The 23751-nt window shown below is 55.3% G+C and overlaps 1 protein-coding gene across 1 annotated transcript; it reads left to right on the forward strand.

Moving 5' to 3' along the window:
- Window positions 1-1652: 1652 nt before the first annotated feature.
- On the forward strand, window positions 1653-22050 carry KASH5 (KASH domain containing 5). The gene is made up of 19 exons (XM_036425730.2): window positions 1653-1788; window positions 4622-4726; window positions 5224-5410; window positions 5880-5944; window positions 6918-6984; window positions 7235-7396; window positions 7860-7977; window positions 8253-8303; window positions 13864-13941; window positions 14186-14242; window positions 14764-14823; window positions 15500-15564; window positions 15720-15807; window positions 16049-16171; window positions 18447-18505; window positions 20030-20075; window positions 21214-21278; window positions 21349-21474; window positions 21571-22050. Exons 1-19 carry the CDS (start codon window positions 1746-1748, stop codon window positions 21710-21712), a joined length of 1707 nt encoding a protein of 568 aa, XP_036281623.1. The 5' UTR covers window positions 1653-1745; the 3' UTR covers window positions 21713-22050.
- Window positions 22051-23751: the final 1701 nt, after the last annotated feature.

Consider the following 23751-nt stretch of genomic DNA (forward strand, 5'->3'; position numbering starts at 1 on the left):
CAGTGCAATTTGCTGCTGTTAATCCTCACCCGAGGGTATTTTCCATCCTTTTAGAGCGGGAGGGAGGGAGGGAGGAAGGAGAAGAGATTCCCTGGACCAAGAATCCAACCAGCGACCCTTCAGTGGGCCAATGCTCTAACCATTGAGCACACCGGCCAGGGCATCCAAAGCAGTTATTCATTAATAGCACCCCTTTGGCTTTTATTTGTTTTTATTTTTTTTATTGATTTTTTTTACAGAGAGGAAGAGAGGGATAGAGAGTTAGAAACATCGATGAGAGAGAATCATCGATCAGCTGCCTCTTGCAACCAAGGCATATGCCCTTGACCGGAATCGAACCCGGGACCCTTCAGTCCGCAGGCCGACACTCTATCCAATGCGCCAAACCGGTTTCAGCAACCCCTCTGGCTTTTAAAAATATATGTTTTGATTGATTTCAGAGAGGAAAGGAGAGAGAGAGAGAAACATCAGTGATGAGAGAGAATCACTGATTAGCTGCCTCCGGCACGCCCCACACCAGGGATCGAGCCCACAACCTGGGCCTGTGCCCTGACCGGGAACCCAACCGTGACCTCCTCATTCATAGATCGACACGCAACCACTGAGCCACACCGGCCGGGTCCCTTTGATGCTTGAAAGTGTGCTGGAGGTGGGAGGAGACGTCACACGGTCATCCTGGTTATAATTAATGTAGACAGGACAGAGGAGGGGCCCCTCGCTGCTCCCGGGAGCTGTGGGCCAGGGCAGGGCCACAGGCCTGGGAAGATCTGAGCTCCGTGGGCGTGAGGAGGGGGAGGGGCCTGGACGCGGGCCAGTGGGGAGAAGAGTAACAAAAAGGAAGGGTCCCAGGGACCCTCTGCCATGCCAGCCGAGGGGCCAGGGCTTAGTCCTCAGGGCACCAGGGAGCCGTGGGAGGACAGAGCAGGGGAGAGATGGGGTCAAACGAGTGCGGTGCCAAACCAGGCTGATCTGGCAAGGACGTCGGTAGCCCGAGGTGGCCAGGAGGGGACGTGTGAGCTGAGACTGGAAGGGCTGGCCAGGAGGGTGTCCCCGAGGCGGGAGCAGCGAGCCTGGTCTGGGGAGCAGCACTCAGCTCAGAGCTGCTGGAGCAGCGAGTGGGATTTGGGGTGGGGCCAGGCCACGGAGGCCTTGGATGCCAAGTCCAGGGTCTAGGCTCTGCCCAGGGGGTGCTCCGGAGCAATGGAGAGCAGTGGGCATGGGAGGGGCAGGTCAGCCGGGGGCCCTGTGGGTGTGGGTGGGCGTGGGCGACCGGAGGCTGAGGCCAGGGGAGAGGCTGCAATGAGGGCCCCTGGCGAGAAGGCGAGGCTGAAGCCTGGGCCACAGGGAGGGTGAGAAGGGGGCAGGGTAGTCATTGGGCAGGAAGACAGAGCTGGGGCCTTGACAAGCTGTGGGAGGAGGGCTGGTGGAGAGGCAGTGACCCCCACCCACTAGCCCCGCTTTGATCTCTGCCACCCACTCTTCAGGCCCCCCTTTGGCCAGCCCGCAGCTCCCCTCCATAAAACAGGTCTGAGCGGGAGGCAGGGTGGGCAGACAGGTTCTGAGAACCACAAAGGCCTGGAGCGCAGGTGAGGCAGGTCAGGCCCCACCCCCAGGTGGCCGGCCTGAGGAGGCCATTCCCCGCTGTCCTCCCAGGAGCTCTGAGCAGCCGGTCCCTTTCAGGCCCTCCCGGTGATGGAGGGAGGCTGTTAGCTTCGCCAGCAGCTGTGGAGCGACGAGGCCGGCCCATGGACCTACCAGAGAGCCCAGCGGATGGCGCTGCTGCTCAGAGTAGGTGTCTGGTCCCGTGTACCCTGCGGGGGGTGAGGAGGGAGCAGCGGGTGGCTGGGCGCCAGACTGTGGCTCGGGGTCTTGGGAGAGGTGGCTGGAGGCTCCGCGTTGGTGTGAAGGAGGGAAGCTGCCCTGTGCCCACCTGTCTGGACCCCTCATCTCCTTTGCTCCTAGACGCCAGAGCAGAAGCCTGTGTGTGCGGTGCCCCTGCCCGGAGCACCCTTTACCAGGGACTGCGGGCTCACCCCTCGCTTCCTTCAGCCTCTGTTTCTGTAAAGCAGCTGTCCTGTCACACTCACTCCTCTTTGCTGCTCTGCCTCTCCTAGCACTGACATCAGTCTGTCTTTCTGTCTACTCTCTGTCCCCCTGCTAGCGCATGAGCTCTGCCAGGCCGGCTCTGCTTTATTCTCTCTGGTATTTCCGGTTCCTAGAGCAGCACTGTCCAGCAGCATACAAGTAATTTTAAATTTTATTAGTAGCCATATTCAAAAGAAAGAAAGAAAGACCAAATGAATGGCAGTAATGGATGTTATTAAACCTTATATATCTACAATAGTTTCACAGTATCGTATAATCAATATAAAATGGATTGGAGATAATTTCCCCCCCCCCCCCCCCCGTGCTAAGTCTTCAAGCTCTGGTGTGTGCTTTATACTAATAGAGCATCTCAGTTCCTGCTGGCCACAGTCCACGCGCTCACAAACACGTGTGGTGGTGCTGCGCCAGAACCATACCTGACGCATAGTAGGCACTCGTTACTGTCCTTGAATTGGCTGGATGCAAACCACGTGCATGTGAAAGCCGCTTCTAGAGCAAGACGCTGCTTGGCGGTTGCCCTCTCGGAAACTCCTTGGCTGGGTGGGGAGCCCTGCGTGATGGCGAGGAGGCTCCCACCCTCGGGGAGAGGCCGGCCTAGCGTCCAGCAGCAGCAGAACCTGAGTGTTTGCTCAGGGCCCCAGGCTGAGCTGCGGCCTCAGGAGGTTTTCTGGGTGAGAAGGTAGGAAGCGGACACCTGGGTGGGGAGACCCGTGTGCCTGCTGATGGAGTGACTGAAAACTTCTCTGGCACCAGCAGAGGGCGTGCGGCCACTGAGGAACCGTGGGCCAGGGCTGAGCCAGCTTTGAGAGGCTCCTGAGGAAAGGGAGGGCACACCCAGGGGAGGTGGAGACAGAGGAAGACTCTGGGGTAAAAGACACAGAGAGACAGCAGAGGAGGGAGAGAGAAGGCTGGGGAGTGAACGGAGAGTCTCAGAGATATGGGAAGAGAAGCACAGAGACACAGAAGAAAATAGAAGCAAGGCACATGGAGAAGGACACAATGGGGAGAGAGGTGGAAGGAAGATGGAGAGAAAGAACAAGAGAACACTAGAGAAGGGCAGACACAGAGACAGGTGGAGACACTGGGAAGGAGATGAAGAAAAGGAGAGAAGCACAATGGCTTCTTCCTGCGGGGCCCTGGGAGAGACAGGACACAGGCGGATCCTCGGCCCCCACGTGATCTGTAACCACAGTCCTGGGGTGACTCCCGTTGCTCTCCCTGGCTGAGTGGTGCTGGGCAAGTGACTGCTCGGCCTCGGGGTCCTCCTCCATAACGTGGGTTCACTGCAAGAGGAGGAAACAAGTGCAGGGAAAGCCCTGGGCACGGGCCTGGCATCTCCCTCAGCTGGGTTCCTGCTCCCCTTCCCAAGGAGCACGGGCTCCACCGAGGGGCTGAATTTGAGCTCATTACACAGAACCTGTGAAGGGTGGAATGAGAAAGGGCACTCGTGCTGAAATTTCTTATGCCTCGGTCTCCTCACCTGTAAAGTGAGGCCCATGCAAAACCTTTCCTACTAAACTTCCACGCCAGGCCCTCCGCCAGGGCTTTTCCAGATTTTACCTCGTTCCTTTTCTAAGAGGGAAGGAACACCACCCAGGGGGCTGAGCCCCTTGCCGGGTTGTCCCGTGGGGCTGCCAGGCCTGTAGCCTGCGCGCAGCCCAGTGCTGTTCCCAGCAGTCAGGGAGCCTTGAAGGTCACTTCCAGCCGCAGAAAGATGCTGGGCTGTTCCTGAGGTAAAGGGTCTCCTCCCCTAGCTTGGCGTATTTCTGCAAACACTGTGGATACAGCAGTGGACAAACAGACCCTGGGGTGTGCATATTGTGTGTGTGAGCACGTGTGCATGTACATGCTCTTTACACACACGCACAAAACTAACCTTCCCAGTCCTGGGGAGCAGGATCACTCCCCCACCTCCCTGCCATTTCACTGCTTAGGAAATTGCAGCTCCAAAAAGAGGAGCAACTTGCCTACAGTAGTGCAGCTGGGCTCTGAGCTCCCGGCCCTGGGCTCCCCCCACAGCCAGCTTCAACTGGGCATGGTGAGGGAGAGAGGCCCGGCCCACCAGGCAGGCTTGGGGACCGGAGATGCAGCAGGCAGAATCGATCCAGGCTGCCAGGATGTTATCGGATTGTTCCTGGCTTCTGGGCCCTCCTTCACCCTCGGCTCCTCCCAGAATCCTCTCTTCTTTGCCCTCCCCTTCCTGTAGCCCCTCTGAGTACAGCTTGGGAGGCAGGGGGAGAGAGAAGGGAAGGGTGATTGCTCATTCTTATCTGGCTTCTGAGTGGGTTGGACACAAAGAATCAGACAGCTGGGGTGACTCCCGGCCTAAAAGATGGGGCCCACATCCCCAGGGTGGGGGTGAGGAGGTGACTCAAAGACCCTCGCATTGCTGCCCCCATCTGAAGCTTCCAGCTGTTCCCACCAGCGGGGCCTCCAGGGCTCAGAAGGCACTCCCCCCTCTGCGGGAGCCAGCTCACGCCTCTCCTCAGGGGGGACTGCCCTCTTGTCTCCTCAGTGTACCTCTGGGAACAGCCGGAGGAGTCGCGCCTGGAGACACCGCTCAGCTTAGAGGACCAAATACTCAACTCTATGTTCGAGGCTTGTGACCCCCAGAGGACAGGTGGGAGGGGCAGGATGGCGCCTGGGAGCCTGGGTGCGGGGGAGATAGGAAATACTAAGGGGCAGAGATGGGGGGCCTGGAACCGGGGAGCCTTAGAGAGAGGGATGAGGGCATGTAGGACGGTGGTTATGGGAAGCTTTAGGAACGAGTGGACAGGGCATGGAGGCCTTGCAGGCCAGGACAGAGGGGACGAAAACTTGGGGATATTAGGAGAAGAGGGTGGGGCCTCATTGCCTGGGGGAGGGAGGGGGAGAGGCCAGCCACTGAGGGCCTGGGGCATAGCTGATTCTCTGTGGTCCACCCTCTGAGCGGGATCTGATGACTTGTGGGAAAGTCCAGGTGAAAAAGTGGACATTGAGGAGGGGAAAGGACCTGCCCAAGTTGTCCCAGCCGGGCTGTGGTACAGGGGTGCCACCAGCCCAGCCAGCAATAGCCTAATGTCCCCAACTCCCACGCCTCCCCACCTGCCCCATTCCCTCATGACATGCTGTCTCCAGGCTCTGTGGCTGTGACCCGAGTGCTAGCCTACCTGGAGGCTGTGACCGGACAGGGCCCCCAGGACGCACGCCTCCAAACACTGGCCTGCAGCTTGGACCCCAATGGGGAGGGCCCTCAGGCCACCGTGGACTTGGACACCTTCCTGGTCGTCATGCGAGACTGGATCACTGCCTGTCAGCTGGATGGGTGGGTCCCTGTACCTCCACCCTCACCTGGGAAGTCCTTCCTAAGATCTAACCTCACACCTACTTACTGCAGCCAGCACCCTTTGGCACAGGGACCTCCGTGGTTGGAAGGAGCTGAGGAGAGAAAAAGTAAAGAGATGGGGTGGGGAGCAGCAGAGGGTCTAAGGACAAGGTGCCCGGGAAGGGGGTGTGAAGGGGGTCTGGGAAGCAGACAAAAGGTGCTGAAGGAGGAAAACGGGGGTGATGGGTTAACAGATGCCCCTCACCATCCCTTCTCCAAGCCCAGTCCTTGCTCTCCTGCTTTGCCATCTGGCCTCAGGCGCTAGCCATCTGGCCCCACCTTCCTCCCCATGGAGCTTACTCACACTTAACCTGGCCCCTCCTCCAGCCACCCAAAACCCCTGCTGGGTTTGAGGATGGCTGCGGGGGGTGGGGGTGGGGGTGCTCTAAGCCGCATCCCTTTGATACAGAGGATTAGAGCTGGAAGAGGAGACTGCCTTCGAGGGGGCCCTGACCTCCCAGCAGCTGCCATCTGGTGAGGATGCTTTATATAGAATGACACAGGTTGGCGGAGGGTCAGTGAGGGGACTTTCCACTTGGCACGGAGCAGGAGGTAGAGTGGGACCCAGGGACCTTTGCTCCAGCTTGGAGCTGTGGGTTTGGCCTTCTAGGAGTCTCTGTTACTGCCTCCCCACCTTCGTTGAACTTTGCAGGTTTTATTTCCCCCGAGTTGTTTCCAAAGCTTCTGACACCAGCTCTGTTACAGAGCCCACAAGGCTCTGCCCACCTCAGTCCCACCCAGGATGCCCCAGGCTAAGTCCCTTGCTCTCCTCACACACACACACACACACACACACACACACAGGCCTGCAGAAATCTGATCATCTGATCAGTTACTGCCCTGCAGTTCCGTTAGTTGATTTGCTCACCATAGTATCCCCAGGACCTCACACACAGGAGGTGCTCCCTAAACGTGTGTGTGACACTCCCCAGCCTTAGAAAAACAAAAGCAAGTGAAATAGCATTCCTTGGACCTCCTCCCTTCGGGCTCAGGGCCAAGGGAGGGATGTGACCAGGGGGGGGGGGGGTGTCAGCTCTAAGTGGTGGGAGGGCAGAAGGGGGAAGCTGGAGGGGAGGAGGCTGGGGAGGAGGCTGTGGTGAGAGCCTGAGCCAGGATGGGGGGTGGGATAGAGAGGAGGGTGGAACACAGTCGGGGAGGAGGGGGACAGAGCCTAGGTCCTAGTGGACTGGGGGGGAGTGTGGGCGGGGGGCGGGAGAGGAACAGGTTTGGGGCCAGTGTTGGGCATGGAAATTACAGGGCGCTCTGGGCTCAGGATGAACAGAGCCTTGTCTGATGCTGGTGTAGTTACAGCCCTGGGAGCAGATGGATCACCCAGAGCGAATGCTCTGAGGGTGGAAGCCAGACAAGGAACAAGCCCAGAGTCCTGGGTCACCCCAGTATCTAACGTCACTGGGGAGCTCACCACCCTCTGTCTGTCTCCCTCCAGGAGGCCCCGACACAGAGGAGCCAGCCAACCTGGAGAGCTTCGGAGGCGAAGACCCCAGACCTGAGCTGTACCTATCCTCAGGCCCCTCTACCCTCCCCCTGCCCATGACCTCCAGCCTGCCCAGGGCCAGGCTAGGGCTTGGGGTCCCTTGGGAGTGGGTGAGGGATCGGGGCTGTGCTAACAGCTCAGGGAGAGCAGTGCCGTCTCCCTCCTGCTCTTTCTCCCCAAGAGCTTGTCTCCCCACCACCCTCACCACCTACGTCACCTGGGAGAGGAGGCCAGGGCTGTGGTGGTGACCCTGGCCTTCCTGCCCCCAGGCTGGGCACCGCCGACCTGCTGAGCAGCCTGGAGGACCTGGAGCTCAGTAACCGCAGGCTGGCAGGGGAGAACGCCAAGCTGCAGCGCAGCGTGGAGACCGCCGAGGAGAGCTCTGCGCGCCTCGGGGAGGAGATCTTGGCCCTGCGCAAGCAGCTCCGCAGGTGGGCGCCCTGTGCCCGTGTCCTGACCGAAGCCCAGCCTCGCGCTCCACTCCCTCCGTGTCTGTGACCCCACAAATGTCCGTTCTTCTTTCCTTCTGTCTTTTATCTTTCTCTCGTCTCCCAGGTTCTTGTCTCTCAGCATCTCTTTAGTATTCCCTCTCTGATTCTCCATCTTAGCAGATTGTGCTGTCTTCCTCATGTCTGTCCTATCCCCTATTTTAGTCTCCCACTCTCGAGGACCTATCCCCTTATTTAGGTAGAAGTTGTCCTGTTCTCCAGCCTCAGTTCCTTCCCCCACACACACACCTTTTTTTTTTTTTCTCTGAGTCTCTGTCCCTTTCTCTCTGGGTCTCCATCCCCCACTGTCTCTGTCCGGGATTTCTCAGTCGCTTCTGTCTCTGAGTGGATCTCTCTGTGGTCTGTCTTCCCCTCTCATGGCTCACATGTCCCCGCCCCCACACAGTACCCAGCAGGCCCTGCAGTTTGCCAAGGCTGTGGATGAGGAGCTGGAGGACCTGAAGAGTCTGGCCAAGAGCCTGGAGGAACAGAATCGCAGTCTCCTGGCCCAGGCCCGGCAGACGGTAGGTTCTGGGCAAGGGGCACAGGTGTCCTCTCCCTTCCCCCTTTCTTGGACTCTGAGCAACGGAGCCTCACTATAGAGGCAGAGGTCACCCAGGCTTCCTCCGCCCTCCAGTCCTGCTTCAGGCTTTGCCATTCCTCTCAAGACACAGGGGGCAGCAGGAGCCATCTGGGCTCCCCAGCCCTGCTCCTCAGTGACCCAGGCCTGAGTGGGATCCAGGGGAGGGGGAAGGGCAATGTGGGGGCAAGGAAGCCCCAGCAGCCTTTGTCCTCTCAGGAAAAGGAACAGCAGCATCTGGTGGCTGAAATGGAGACTCTGCAGGAGGAGGTGAGCCAAGGCCCAGCGCGCACCCCACCTCTTCCCCGTCCTACCCCCGGTGCCTCAGACAGCCAGCAGCCTGCAGACCAAACCCCCCTCAGTCTGGTGAGGGGACCCAGGGTCCCAGTACGTGAATGTCTCTGCAGGTCGCATCACTGCATGTGAGAACGGGCACAGTGGTGGGAGTGTGGGGTATGTGGTGGCCTGCCTGGGTTCAGCTGAGGCCGCCTCCATACTAGGAAGCATGGGTCCCATCTCTGTGCCTCAGTGTCCCCACCTGTAAAAATGGGCAAAAGAATAGAATCTCCCTCATTGAGTTGTGTAAGATTTAAAGAAGGGATGCTTGTAAAGCCTTGGACACAGCATGGAAAGTGCTCAGTAAAAGTTAGCTGGTGTGGTTCACATGCATATTAGTTGTTGTTGCTTTTTATGGTGGAAAGAATATAGGCCTTGAAGTCAGCCAAGTTCAAATCACATCTCTGCCACTTACATGACTGGCAACCTTTACCCATGTGACTACCCCTTCCTAAGCTTAGTTTTCTTTTCATATATATTTTTTAATCCTCACTTGAGGATATGTTTTTAAAATCATTTTATTTTTATTGACCCGGGCGCAGAGGGGCGGAGGGAATCGAACCCGGGACCCCGGGCGCCGCAGGCGTGCGCCCTCCCCGCTCCGCCAAAGCGCCAGGGGCAGAGGATATGTTTTTATTGATTTGCAAGAGAGAGAAAGGGGGAGGGAGAGAAATATCAATCAGTTGCCTCCCACACATGCCCAATTGGAGATCAAAGCTGCAACCTTTTGGTGTCTGGGACACCATTCTAACCAGCTGAGCCCCCAGCCAGGTCCTTAGTTTCACAGTATTTTCTAAGAATGGAGAGAAAGGTATCTCTTCACCAGGGTTATTATGGGAATTAAATGACTGCTCTTAGCCCAGAGCCCAGCCCATAATAGGAACAGTCCCAGTCCCAGTTCAACCTCATGTTTGGTTCGAACCACATCCCATCTGAGACAGAAAACATCATCTGAGACCATTTTGAGTTTACCTAGTCCTTTTAGGTGGGAACTGAGACTCATCCCTTGATGGTGAGTCTCGTCACTGTCCCCCCACAAGGTGGCACCTAAGTTGCTGGAGACCCAGGCGGAACCTTTGTGCTCCAGGAGGCAGCGGTCCTCACTCAACATCTGTTCTCTCTGCTGGACAGGATTGATGTTCGTAGTCCCATCTGCTCCTTGGCCTTAGTCACCACTGCATGCTGGCATCCACTGGGAGGCTGCCATTGCCTTCTCATCTCTGGACATACGGTCCTTGTGCGTCTGCCAGTGCTGGCCCCATAAAGGCCACTGGGGCTCTCGCTCAGCCACTGCTGTACCCATCCAGGGGCACAGTGAAGTGTAGCTGTTTTCCTGTGACTGGCCACTGGGGCCTTCCTGGTCCCCCTCCGCCTCAACAACTCAGTTTCTATTCCTTTATTCACATGCCTTGTTGCTTCTGCGACTGAGCTGGGAAAGGCCTCTCTCAGATTCCCACATGTCCCAGGGGTTCTGTGGTTCAAGTGCATCCATTCCTTTCTTTTTAATATAGTTTATTGATTTCAAAGAGGAAGGGAGAGGGAGAGAGAGAGAGAAACATCAGTGATGAGAGAGAATCATTGATGGGCTTCCTCCTGCACACCCCACACTGGGGATGGAGCCCACAAACCAGGCATGTGCCCTTAACTGGAATTGAACTGGGGACCCTTCAGCCCGCAGGCCGATGCTCTATCCACTGAGCCAAACTGGGTAGGGCAAGTGCATCCATTCCTGCCCCCCTCACAGCTAACACCGCTTTGGATGTCTCAGGGCCTATTTTCTCTCTGTTGCTCTCTTCGATTCTCCTGCACCCCTTCCCCAGCCCTACTCTGCCTGGCCCCTTCCCCCCAAATCTTTGTCCTATGACTACATATGGCTGTTACATTTAAATCTAAAAATGTGTCTACTATTGTTTTCTTGCTCTTCCATGAAAATTCCCTCCCTGAAGCCTCCACAGTGTGAGGCATGGGATCCAGGTAGGATGTAACTGATTCTTCTAGAACTTCTCTTCTCAAGAAGCAGAGGCTTCCCTAAATCCTCTGGCAGAGCCTCCCTCTTAGAGCTCTTGGACCAAAGTGGCAAGTGATAATAGCCACGCCACTCCCTGGTGTAACAGCCCCGATGAGTCGGGAATCCTGATTAACAAGTGGTTTGGAAGGTGTTTGGCTTGTTTTTCTGTCCGTGGCCTTGTGATCACGGGGCTGTAAGAGCTCCCAACTTCATGTTCTCATTCAAAGCAGGACAAGGAGGGGCAAGGGCCCTCAGCAAATGCCCCTCTCATGGCTCTCTCTTTTCATCAGAAGGGAAGCTTTTCCAGGAGTAACCCCCCACCACCACCCCCAGCTGCGCGGGAGGCCGAGAGAATGAATACCTTCGGCCCCTGGAGGGGGAGAATGGCTGCTGGGTTAGCTAATTTGCCCAACTCCTAACTCGGACAAGATTTCCATCTTGATTCACCTCCAGGGCTAAGGCTGGGGACCACCTGCCCACACGAGAGAGGACCCCAATGAAAGCAAAAGGAATAAGCAGGGCGAATGGCAGCAGCAGTCCGCTCTTCTCGGCCCAGAAGTGCCTTGAGCTGTGCCTGGGACATCCTAGGCGCTCGATAACGAGCTATTCTTGGATCCCCCCCTCCACCTTTCTCCCCACTGGCTGCTGCCTCAGAGCATCTATAGACTGAGTTCTCAAGTTACAGTAGAATAATGCTGGAGTAAGGGACACTCAGACACTCAGCTTTCCCTGGGAGCACCTATGGAGCAGGGCTCAGGTTACTGCAGGAGAAGGCAGGAGCGGCTGAGTAACCAGGTTCCCTGCCGAGTAGCCCAGAATCCAGCCTGCAAATCCCAACCAGGTGAACAGATGTTGACACAGCATTCCTGGCCCGTCCTTCCTCCGCCCTTCACCTGGCATCCAGGCTGGCTGGGACTGAGAGGGAGGGAGGGCAGCTGATGGAGGACTGGCAGGGAAGCTGGGCTGGAGAGGAGGAGGGACTGGCCTTGGTATCCCCAGGGGCACCAGGATGAGGGATGTGGCAAGGGAAATAACTGCCTCCATGCCCAGAAATGTTTTCCCCATGATCCCTCATCAAAACTCAGTGCAACTTGCTAGGTTTTTGGTGCCCAAAAACTCTAGAATGGAATTTGGGGCATTTTATTCTCAGTGCTATTTCATAGCTAGCCCTGCCCACTGCCCTCTCCTGGCCTGCTTCCCTCTACCCCCCGCCCCCCCAACCCTCCCATAATTCTCCTCACCCTTGAGGATTCGCCCCAGCACTGCCGCCTCAGGAAGCTCCGCCTCAGGGCTCCCAGCAGGCCCAGGCCCTAGTCCTCAGCAGAATCCACCTCCCTCATTATCATCAGCTTCTGTGTTGGTCTCCACCTCCAGTAATGAACTCAGGACAAGAGATGCAGCTGGTTCCCCTTGGTCACCCAAGGCTTCATCTGGCTCAGAGGAGAGTCAGGTTATAAGCACAGAATTTGGAGTCAGATTTGAGTTGAGTCCACTTACCATGTGACCTTGGCCAAGTTTTTTAACTTCTCTGATCCTCAGTGTCCTCTCTAAAATTGGGGGTGACGGCAGTTAAAACTACGTTAGGATAGCCAGACATTACATTCTTCCTGAATGGCACAGGACATGCATCACAACACCCATGAAATCTGCCTGCCAAAAATTTGAACAAAGTCTGGACCAGGCCCTGGACCTACCCACCAGTGTATAGGAAATAAGATGCAGGGACATGGTGAATGTCCCCATGGAGGAGAAGAACACAGTAAACCAAGTGCCCCATTTCTACAAGACAAATAACATGGTTTCTTCTACAAAAGAAACCCCAAAAATGCCAGGATTGGGAAGTGGGGGGTCACTCAGATAAAAAGGATTGAGACATTTCAACCAAAAGCCTGTGGATCCTCATTCAAACAAAATAAATGTGAAACATTTGAAGGAGGAAAAAAAACACAACTTGAGAGTGAGATGGTACTAAGGAATTATTAATTTTGTATGGGTGATAATGGTAGGTATTATGGTAGGTATTATGGTTTTGCTAAAGGTAGGGTCCTTAAGTAGGAGATTAAAATGCAGGAGTAGTTAAATGTGAAATAATATGATGCCTGGGATTTGCTTTAAAATAATCTGGTTAAACCCCAAACAAAACAAAACAAAACCACCTGCATGATAGAGAATAAAGAAACTGGGAAACTGTATAATTATTGAAGCTGGATGATTGGTAAAGGGTTTCATTACACTTTTATTTTTACTTTTGTATGTAAAAATCCAAAATTTTAAAAATATTTGCAAGATTTTTTTCAATTACAGTTTACGTTCAATATTATTTTGTATTGATTTCAGGTGTATACATAGTGGTTAGACAGTCATATACTTTAAAAAGTGGTCCCCTGATATTTCCAGTACCTACTTGGCACCATTTATAATTATCATAATATTATTGTCTACATTTCCTGTGCTGTACCTTACATCCCCATAACTATTTTGTAACTACTGATCTGTACCTAATCCCTTCACCTTTTTCACCCAGTTCCCTAAACCCCTTCCCTTTTGGCAGCCATCAGTCTGTTCTCAGTACCTATAAATCTGTTTCTGTTTTGTTTGTTCACTTATATTTAGTTTAGAGTCCACATAAAACTATGTTGAATATAACACTTACCAAACACTTGATATATGTTGGGCACTGTTCTAAATATTTGTGCTAATAAATGTATTTGACTACCATCTATAGACCTGGGGAGTCACTCAACCTTTATGTGCCCGAGTTGCTTTTTTTTTTTATTGATTTTTATTTTATATGTTTAAATATATTTTATTGATATTTTTACAGAGAGGAAGGGAGAGGGATCGAGTACTAGAAACATTGATGAGAGAAGAATATCAACCAGCTGCCTCTTGCATACCCCCCACTGGGGATGTGCCCACAACCAAGGTACATGCCCTTGATCCTTCAGTCCGCAGGCCGATGCTCTATCCACTAAGTCAAACCAGTTTTGACTTTTAATTTTTTAAAGAAAGAGAAATATCATTTTTGTTCCACTTATGCATTCATTTCATTGGTTGCTGCTTGTATGTGCCCTGACCAGGGATGGAACCCACAACCTCAGCATATGGGTATAACACTCTAACTAATTAAGCTACCCAGCCAGAGCTGATTTGCTTTTATCTTTAACATAGGGGGTAAGAAATGAGGTTTTTTACTTATTTACTGCAAGGTGCTCAGTAAATGTTACCAAGTATCTTATTTAGTCCTCACAGCAGCCCCATGAAGTAGGCTGTATCTCATCTTCATTTTTATGGATGGGGGATGGACTGATGCTCAGAGAAACCAAAGCTGAGATTCCATAGGATGCTCAGAGGGGTTTCATGGGCTAACACACATAAAGTGCTCAGCATGAAGCCTGATGCACAGCCCGTGTCAGCAAATGTCTACTGTGGGCATTGGCATCGCCGTGTGCTGACGCGAACATAACCAGCCATTCCCCCCTCCAGAATGGGAAGCTGCTGGCTGAGCGGGATGGGGTGAAGAGGAGGACTGAGGAGCTGGCCATGGAGAAGGACGCTTTGAAGGTGCTGCCCTCCCTGGCACCTTGGCAACTTCCCACCACCCCAGGGCCCTATGTGCCATCTCCAGTCTCAGCCACCGGGGCCTGGTGACAGCTGGGAACTTCCATCAAGCCGTCGGGTTCCCAGGCCTACCAGGCAACTTGGCTGAAATTCCTGTCCACTAGCCAATGTCCAGAGCCCAGGAGGGAGGTTGGGGAGAGGACTTCGGGGTTGGGCAGGACAGATGGACAGACTCCTTCCTTGGCAGCGGCAGCTCTACGAGTGTGAACGCCTCATTTGCCAGCGTGACACCGACCTCTCCGAGGTAAGGGGCTGGGTGACATTTGCTTCCCTGGGCACCGGCCCATCTCCTGCCCTGAGTCAGGAAAGGGAGGCCTGCCTGGCTCTAATCCCGGGGTAAGCACACCGCCCAGAGGGGTCCCGGGGTTCTACCGAGGTCACAAGCACAGCCTGCAGGATCACGCCTGTGCTCTGCAGCTGAGCTGGGAAATGCCTCTCAGGTTCCCAGATGTCCCAGGGGTTCTGTGGTCCAAGTACATCCACTCTTGCCTGCCTAGGTTCTCCCTGTGACTCTCCTTCAGTTCTCCTACCCCTCCCCCAGCCCTAAGGATCTCCCCAAGAGCCCCCCAGATCTTTATCCTACATCTGCATACGGCTTTTACATTTAAATCTAAATTTCTCTATTTTCCAAATGCAATGCTGTCCCTCAGACCCTAGCCCTTCCCCAAGCTCACCCCGCCCTCCCCCACACTGGCACACCTCCACTCCTAGCCTCAGTGTCTTTATGAGGTTGGGCCCAGTCTCATTGGCTTTGGGCTTTCCCAGCGCACGTGCCACGCAGAGAGTCTGGCCAAGACCTTGGAAGAGTACAGAACAACCACCCAGGTAAGGCAGGCTCCCTCGCCTGCCCTTGGCGGCCCCCTGCTTGGCCTGGCTCTCCCCACTTCTCTTGCCATCTCTGAGATTTACTGCCTCTTTCTGTTTCTCACTGTGTCTCAAGTCTTCTCCTCTCACTTCCATCTCCACTGTCTGATGTATGTCCCTCTCTCTTTCCCACTCTGTCTTTTGGCTTTTTCTCTGCCTTTCATTTCTCTCCCTCTGTGTATCTCTGTTTTCCGTTCACTTTTATTCTCTGTGGGTGTCTTCTCACCACATCGCCCCTCCTCCTCTCTCTGTGTATCTGCCTGGCGTGTGTAGGTCCTTGTCTCAGCCCCTCTCTGGATCTAGTGTGTCTCTCAGGGAGACTCCTGTCTCTGTCCCTGGTCTTTAGGAGACTCATACACCTCCTGTGTGTCTTGCCTCTCTTCAAATCTGTTTCCGTCGTGCTGTATTGTTCCACGTGTCTCATCTCCGCCTTCCTCTGGTTTTCCTGGCTGGCAGTTACCTTCTGGGTCCTGCTGCTCTGTCTCTCCGTAGCCTCCTGTTTGGCTCTGCTTTCTTCCCCGTGTCCCTTGGCGGTGTGTGTCTTGAGGAAAGAGGTCAGGGGAGTAGAATTGACCTTGGAAGAGGACCTGGGGGGGGGGGATGGAAAACCAGGTGTCCCTCACTCCCTCCTTTGCAGGAACTGCGGTTGGAGATCTCCCACCTGGAGGAGCAGCTGAGTCAGATCCATCAGGGGCCAGATGAGTGAGTGGAACATGAGGGTGGAGGAGGCAGGGGGAGAACCCAAGGGCAGGAACCTCAGCCTCCGGCCCCACGGCGGGCGAGGGTGGCAGCCCCAGCATAGGCCGCCGGCCAGGTGGTGGGCAGGCACCGAGGCCCCCTCCTGACTGTGTGGCCAGGCTACCCAAAGGGGCTCAGGCGAGAGGAGTGGACTGGACCACGCTGCTGCCCCCATCACTGGGCGTGGAGATCCACGCCATTCAGCAGGTGGGTCTGCCACCCTGGGAACACCCCAAACTCTGACCCAGCCCTGACTCACCCTAACTCCCCGTCTCCTCAGGACCATCTGTCCTCACCCCTCCTTATCCAATTCTTCATCCTGGCACCAAACTCTTCCTGGTCCTGCTTCCACCTCCCCAGCCCAGCCTCATATCAGCTCCTTCCACCCCCACCCCACCCCACAGCCCATCTCCATCCCCATCTCTGACCTGGCCCTCCCTGACCTCAGAAACAAGAAGAGGCAGCCACCCATCTCTCCAGCCCGCTGTGTGGGGTGTGGCAGTGGGAGGACGGCACCAGTGAGAGCGATGAGGAAGCTGAGTTCCTGCCTGAAGCCCCAGCTGAGGGGCAGGTGAGCACGGGAGGGGCCATGAGACCAGAACTGGGAAAAGGGCCTGGGATCCATGTACCTGTTCTGTCCCATTCAATAGGCAATCGTTCACTGAGGGACACGGAACCCAAGCCAAACAGGACACCATCCTGCCTCCTGGGGACTGGCCTGCTAGTTGCAGGCAAAATGAAGAAAGCAAACACATTCCTTTGTGATTGTGATTGTTGTTGTTTAGGAAACACTGTCAGAAATCCCCTTATTTAAGATGGCACTACACCCTGGCCAGTGTGGCTCAGTTGTTAGGAACATCATCTAATACACTGAAGGGTCTCGGGTTCAATTCCCAGTCGGCACATCACCAGGTTGCAGGTGCATATGAGCGGCAACCAATCAGTGTTTCTCACATCAATGTTTCTTCTTTCTCCCTCCTCTGCCTCCCTCTCCCTCTCCCTCTCCCTCTCTCTCAAATCAATAAAAAACATATCCTCAGGTAAGGATTAAAACAAAAACTTTAAAATTTTTAAAAATTAAAAAAATGGTACTACATACATTTACAAAACAGTCAAAGCACAACATAAGGAATATAGTCAATAATATTGTAATAACTGTGTTTGGGGCCAGGTAAGTATTGGAAATATAGGGGGGACATTCTGTAAAGTATATGAGTGTCTAACCACTGTGCTGTACACCTGAAGCCAATACAAAATAATACTGAAAGTAAACTGTAATTGAAAAAATTTTTTAATTGTTACTCAATCCTAAAAAAAATAAATAGAATGGTACTACAGTGGGAGTGAACAGTATTTCCTGACACTGTAAAGATACATTAAGCATTTACTTTAGCAAACCCACTATGAAATCTTGAATTCAGCAGTAGCCATTGTTGCCTGGGCTGGTGTGTTCAGTGGTTAGAGTGTTGGCCCACAGACCAGAGGATCCTGAGTTCAATTCTCCATCAAGGGTGCATACCTTCGGGATTTATTACCAGCCTCACTAGGGGTGCCTACAGGAGGCAACCAGTGGCTGTGTCTCCCTCACATGAGGTTTCTCTCTCTCTCTGTCCCTCCCTCTTCCTCCCTTCAACTCTCTCTAAAAATCAGTGGAAAAAATACCTTCAGGTGAGGATTAACAAATTTAAAAAGTAGTGATTGTTTTATGAATTTTGTAGTAACCTGAACAATAATATTACATAATTTTAAATAACTGAGGCAACTCATCTTTTTTTTTTTTTTAAATATATTTTATTGATTTTTTACAGAGAGGAAGGGAGAGGGATAGAGAGTCAGAAACATCGATGAGAGAGAAACATCGACCAGCTGCCTCCTGCACACCCCCTACCGGGGATGTGCCCACAACCAATGTACATGCCCTTGACTGGAATCGAACGTGGGACCCCTCAGTCCGCAGACCGACGCTCTATCCACTGAGCCAAACTCGTTTCGGCTCTTTTTTATTATTTTTTTTTTTATCCTCACCCAAGGATATTTTTCCATTGATTTTTAGAGTAGAAGGGAGGGGAAGGGACAGAGAGCTAGAGAAATATCGATGTGAGAGAAAGACATTTACTGGCTGCCTCCTGCACACACGCCACCCAGGGCCAGAGATTGATCCTGGAACTGCAACACATGTTTCTAACCAGAATTGAACCTGGGACCATTCACTCCGCAGGCCAATGCTCTGTCCACTGAGCCAAACTGGCTAGGGCGACACAACCCATCTTTAATGTTCACACTAAGAAGTGAGGTAGAAACATCAATGATGAGAGAGAATCATTGATTGGCTGCCTCCTGCAGGGCCCTCTCCTGGGGATTCAGCCTGCAACCCAGGCCTGTGCACTGACTGGAAATCAAACTGACTTCCTGGTTCATAGGCCAACACCCAACCACTGAGCCACACCGGCCTGGCTCAGGGATGCATTTGGAAAACAGTGCCAAGCTGAATGAGATGTCTCTGGAGAAAACGGAGAGGGACCTTGGTCCTGAGGGAGAACAAATGATCCAAGACTGGGACCCTGGGAGGATAATGGGGTTTGAAAGGGACCACGGAGCCCCTTTGGGCCCAGGTAAGAAGTTTGGGGGACCTGGCCTCCTGGGTTCGGAAGAAGAAGAAGGGCTTGGAGTGGTCTAGAACCACGCTCCAGTTGCTGGTTTCTGCCGGGGGCGGGGGGGGGCGGGCGCGGGGATCGGTGAGGGGATAGAGCCATCCCCGAGGAGGGCCACGAGGAAGGCAAGTGTTTTAAGATGGTGAATTCTTGAGGTGGTGTAGCCCGGAGACCTAACCTCTTTTCTTCCCCCAAATGAACTTCCAGGGAGAGCCAGCGTTCCAGCATGGAGGAAGGAAGGAGCGGTCCATGTGGTAAGAAGCCTGCTCCTCCCGACCCCATCCTCTACCTCCAGGTTCACCGATTCTCAGGCAGAGGGAACAGAAGGACTTTAAAAGCCCTGCTGGAGCCTCATCACTCACTCACTCACTCACTCACTCACAGGCTGAGGCCACCCTGGCCTGGGCACCGGCATGAGTCAGACGCAGCCCTGCCCGCAGAGACTCCCGGCCCACAGGGTCCCAGGAGGACATCCGCACCCGGCCCCCTGGGGGGGGACTTCCTGGGGAGGCGGTGCCTGAATGGGGTCTTACAAGAGTATTCGTACAGGAGCCCCTCGTAAAGGAAGGCCATTGTCAGGAAGACGGGACAGCTCAGTCACCAGGTCGCTCTCGCTGAACACGCCTCTCCAGTGCCTGAAGGGAACCTGGGACAAATGAGCAGCCAGGCAGTCAGGAAATCACGAGGGTTCAAATCCCAGCTCAGTCCTTCTGTGATGGAGGACGGTCGGGCAGTTGGCATGATGCCGTGGGCCTGTGATTGTTAGGAGCTTGTGTGCAGGCCTTTGCGGAGAGAGAAAGCACTAGATGTCTGCAGGAACCCTCCTCAGGGCCCTGTCCTTGGGGCGTGCGGTTTCCTGTGGTGCCACCCTCTCCCCACCCCTCCTCAGCTCCTGGCTGTCACACTAATGAGCTGCCTGCATGGCTCTAATTGGTCTGCCTGGGAAAGCTGAGGTTGGGAGGGACGGGCCCGGAGATGTGACCTCCCTCAGTCACCAGGACATGGGAGGGAGAAGGAGGGGAGCAGCAGCCGGAGCAGGGGCTGGGCATCTGAATGGGGGCCAGGGGTAGTGTGATGCACAGATCGGGAAGATGGGGTGAGCGAGGCAGTGAAGTGCGGTGGCCCTGGAAGTGGCGAAGGTTAAGGGCCTGAACCTTGGGGGGCTGGATGCCTTTTGGGGTGCTGGTTGAGGAAACGGCTGTATCCTGAGGGCTTTGGGCCTGAAACTGGAGGGCCAAACCCCTGTTCCCAGTGGAGGTGATGGCTGGCAGTGTGGACATCCGGGCCTCCAGCGATGGCCAGGCTGGGCAGCTTGAGAGCGAGCTCCAAAGAGGCATTGCAGGGGCTCAGGCACCTGGAGCCTCGGTGGGGCAGAGGCTGGGGCTCGCTCACACACACACACACACACACACACACACACACACACGGAGAGAAATGGCCTGGGATGGCAGTGGGCCTTCCATGGTTGGGTTCTGGAGTCCAAGTCATGAAAAAAGATCCAGTAAGACTGAGGCTGTGAAAACGGCGCGCCCAGCGGGTAGGAAGCCGGGGCAGGGTCCCGCGGGCCCTGGTCTGAGCCGTGGTGCTTGGGGGTGAGAGCTGGAAGCTCGGTCCTCGGGGCATCACGGAGCCCGAGGAAGCCGGTGAGATGGAGAGGCCCTCGCACCCTCTTTGGCCACAGATCCGGGTCCATTGCCCTCAGGGCCCCAGCTGGGAGGTCCCCTGAGCCCCTCACAGGCAGAGGGAAGACGCTTGCAGTGACGTTGTTGTTGCCCCAGGTTGCCCAGAAGAGAGGAAGAGGAGGAAACGGAGATCCACGTCACGGTAGGCAGTCCCCAGCACCCCTCCCCAGTCCCCATCCGCTCCGGCCCTTGGAGGGACTGGTGTCCTCACAGCTCCTCCCAGCTGCCGCTGCGCCCTCACTTCCCTGCGCAGACAGAAAATCGTTTGGCCGAGATAACAAGGCCCTCCTGTAGCTAATGAGAGCGGATGGTGCTGAGGGTGGTGGCCTGCGGGCTAGTGGGCGGCCAGAACGCTCCCAGGGGACCCCCTCCCAAGCGCACACAAGGCTGCAGCCGCCACGCCACCGGCCTCACTGACACGGCTACACCCCCGGATTGCGAAAATGCACACGCACATGCGCCCACACACAGGAAAGGGCCAGGCCCTGTGCTTTTTCAGTCCCGTTCCCAGACAAGGAAAGGGAGGGAGGGAGGGGAAAGTGACGTGAGGGAGGAGCCTGCAGCCTTGGCTGGGGGGGTGAGAGCCGGAGTGTGTGCCAGGCTCTGCTCAGGCTCCCGGACCCTGCAGGGTCCGACCACCCCACATGGGCTCTGAGCAGCCGAATGCAGAGCCCACCTCCCTCCCGCCGCACCCTCTGTGGAGCCCGGTCCCCCGTGTCCTCGGGCGGGCGGGCGGGCGGGGTGAGGACCCTCCCCGGCTCTCGGTGGGTGAGGGTTAGGGATCCTGCCAGAAAGGGCCTGGCCCCAGGCCTTCACCGAGCAGGCCTGACGCAGTAGGTGGCAGTGGTGAAGGTGGTAACTGGTGTTCTGTTATTGGTTATTTATTCTGTCTTTTTATTGCCGTTGGACACTTCAGAATCCAGTGGAAGTGGAACTAATCAAATTGAACAGCTCACACCGTTATCGGGCACTCACTATGTGCCAGCTCTGTTCTGAGCCCACACCCACTTTTTTAACCTGAATTCACTCAGTTTCCACTTAGGCCTGTGAGGTGGGCCCTGTCCTCACCCCTGTCCAGCAGGTGGGGACAGCGGGGCGTGGAGAGGTGGGGTGATGTGCCAAAGGGCACAGGCCAGAAGCTGGCAGAGCTTGGACCCCAACTGGCAGTGTGTTTTGGGGAAGCTCACACTGAGCCATTCATTCACTGTTCCACCCCCTTCCATGAGGTCACTCTGCCGGGACCCCCTGTCCCAAGTTTGTCATCTCCCCTGTCCTTCCAGGCTGATCTCTCCATCCTTCCGGGAGACCCTCCCCCTGGAGACATTCCAAGAAGCCCTCCTGAGAGGTACGAGGACACAGGCCTGGGAGGGACCCGGGGACAAGGTGCAGTGTGACTGCCTGCCTCCTCCCCCCAGCAGCCCCTCCCAGCCAGACCTACAGCACGCGCTGGTGCCTGTGGAGAGGAAGCTGGTTCCAGTTAGGAGGCCAGTCTGGAGCCACTTCTGCCTGTGCCCCCTGCACCCCCAACCCCAGCAGCTCAGGTGAGCCCCATGGCCTCCCCAAAAGGAAGGTGGTGGTCAGTCATCGGGACACAGACCCCCCGGCCCTGCCCTAAGCGCCATCCTGCCACCCCACAGGGTCACGCGGCAGCCGCTGATTCCCACTCCCGTCCTGGGTTTCCTGCTGCTGCTGCTGCTCTCCGTCCTGCTGCTGGGCCAGCCCCCGCCCCCCACCTGGCCCCACCTCCAGCTCTGCTACCTCGGCCCCCCGCCAGTGTGAGCCAAGCTCCCCGCCCCTCAGCAATGTCCAGTTCAGCGAATTTCTCGGTGGTTCCTATTGTTGTGCCACTGTTAGCGAGACCCCAGATGCAGTTCAGTACTCGAGTCCATACCCCGGAATGGGGTCTTTATGTGACATCTCTTGGTTTTGTGATGTTTTTTACTACATTTCTTTATAATAGCGAAACACTCCCAATAATGGAGCAAGTGCTAGGGATTTATTTCCTCACAAAGGAGCCTGGAGAACAGCACGAGGCCCACAGCTGCTATGACCCTCCTGGCCCTTCCCTCCTGCTCCGGGATGGCGGCCCTTGTGGCTTCACCCATCATCTCTGCGGAGAGGTGATGAGCGCTTTTTTATGAAGAAAAGCAGAGCCTTCCCAGAGCAGCTGCGGGCCTGTGTTTATGTCCTGTTGGCCGGACTGTTGGGCATCCTCGCCCTCGCTGCAAGGAGACCCAGCACCTCTCCTGGCGGGGAGGGGGAGGCGGTGTGGACAGGCACAGCACAGGTGTCTGTCTGCCCTGCAGAGGGCCAGCAGGAAGTGCACCATTTGTCACCCACAAGCACAGCTGCCACGGCTGGGCCTTAAAAGATAGTGCTGCAGAGAACAGGCCCCGCGTCAGCCGAGGAGCGTGCGTTTCCCCGGGGTGATGGGAGGTTTGGGGGGTTTTGTTGCTTGTTTTTGGTTATTTATGTCTTCGTTGAGGTGTAACTTACATACAGATAAATGGACAAATCTTTATCAGCTGGATGAATTTCTGCATGTGTAAACATTTGAAACTAAAACCCGACCCAGGTCAAGATAAGACTGGTTTCAGCACCACAGAGGCCTCCCTGGGAGGTTTTGGGCAAGGGTGGGTCCCCCAAAAGGCACCCAACTCAGCCTGGAGGCGAGAGGTTTCTCCCCAGATCCATCCACCCGTGTAGTCTTGAAAGGGGGGTGACGCTGGTTACCCTGAGCAGGGGCTGAGGAGGAAGCTGCTGGCAGAGGAAGTAAATGTGTGTGAAGACCAGGGGCTGGGAAGGACCCTCCGTGTGAGAGCCACAGGCAGCACCGCGCTGCTGGGAGTAAAGCGAAGAGCACGGCCAGCGTGGCTCAGTGGTTGTCAGCCTGTGAACCAGGAGGTCACAGCTCATTCCTGGTCTGGGCGCCTGCCAGGGTTGAGGGCTCGACCCGTGAGGCAGCCAATCAGTGGTGCTCCCTCAGTACGAATGCTTTTCTCTCCTTCGCCCTTCCTCTTTGAAATCAATAAATACATATTTTTAAAAATTTAATGACAAGAAAATGATTTGGAGCCAGGAAGAATTGGAGGCTACAGATGGTGAAATTAAGACAGAGAGGTGGGCAAGAGCCCATGAGGGTTTCTGACACCAGCATGAACTTGATTCCTAAGTGCCCAAGAAAGGGCTGCGAGCAGAGAAGGGACAGAATCAGCGCGGAGTGGAAAAGAGACCGAGCCTGCACTGGGGAGGAGAAATGGGGTGAGGCTGGGGCTGGGGCCCAGGTGGGAGGGGAGGTCTGAGCGGGACCTGGTGTGCGGGTGGCACTGACAGGCTGTGAGGCAGGGGAAGAGGAAGGACAAGGCCAGTGCCTCACCCAGTGGCTCAGACTGAGGCATCCCCAAGATGGGGAGCCTATGAGAAGGAGCTCACAGAGGATGGGGTGGGCGTCAGGGTTCCAAGGGTGGCTGGAGCGCTGAGCCTCAGTCTGGAATGGGAGGTCCGGGTGTTACCCGCCCTGGCGATCTCGGAGGAAGTGGAGTGTGGGAAGGGTACAGGCAGGACCCTGCCCTCCAGCACAGTGTCCAGAAGAGGGCCCGGCGTATGGTCACTGCTTGTAAGAGTGTAACTCCATTTCTCCATCAGCAGAGTGGGAAGGTTTACTCTGAAGGTGCACAGGTTGGGTTCCAGCAATCCTGTGCTTTGTTAGCGCTGGCAACTTGGGGAATTAGTCGTGACTTTCAGAGTCTTGTTTGTAAAATTGGGCCAATTCTGGATGATTTGGAAGATTCCAGTTATCTTAGAAACAGACACTCCTC

Source organism: Pipistrellus kuhlii, unplaced genomic scaffold (genome assembly GCF_014108245.1).
Source record: "Pipistrellus kuhlii isolate mPipKuh1 unplaced genomic scaffold, mPipKuh1.p scaffold_m20_p_84, whole genome shotgun sequence".
Lineage (NCBI taxonomy): Eukaryota > Metazoa > Chordata > Mammalia > Chiroptera > Vespertilionidae > Pipistrellus > Pipistrellus kuhlii.

What these genes read in the sequence shown, in the direction of transcription:
- KASH5 (XM_036425730.2), top strand. Translation starts at nt 1,746, where the DNA reads ATGGACCTACCAGAGAGCCCAGCGGATGGCGCTGCTGCTCAGA. An exon ending in AGATCCACGCCATTCAGCAG is followed by an intron (nt 15,808 to 16,048) that starts GTGGGTCTGCCA and finishes CCCTGACCTCAG; the next exon opens with AAACAAGAAGAGGCAGCCAC. An exon ending in CCAAGAAGCCCTCCTGAGAG is followed by an intron (nt 21,279 to 21,348) that starts GTACGAGGACAC and finishes TCCTCCCCCCAG; the next exon opens with CAGCCCCTCCCAGCCAGACC.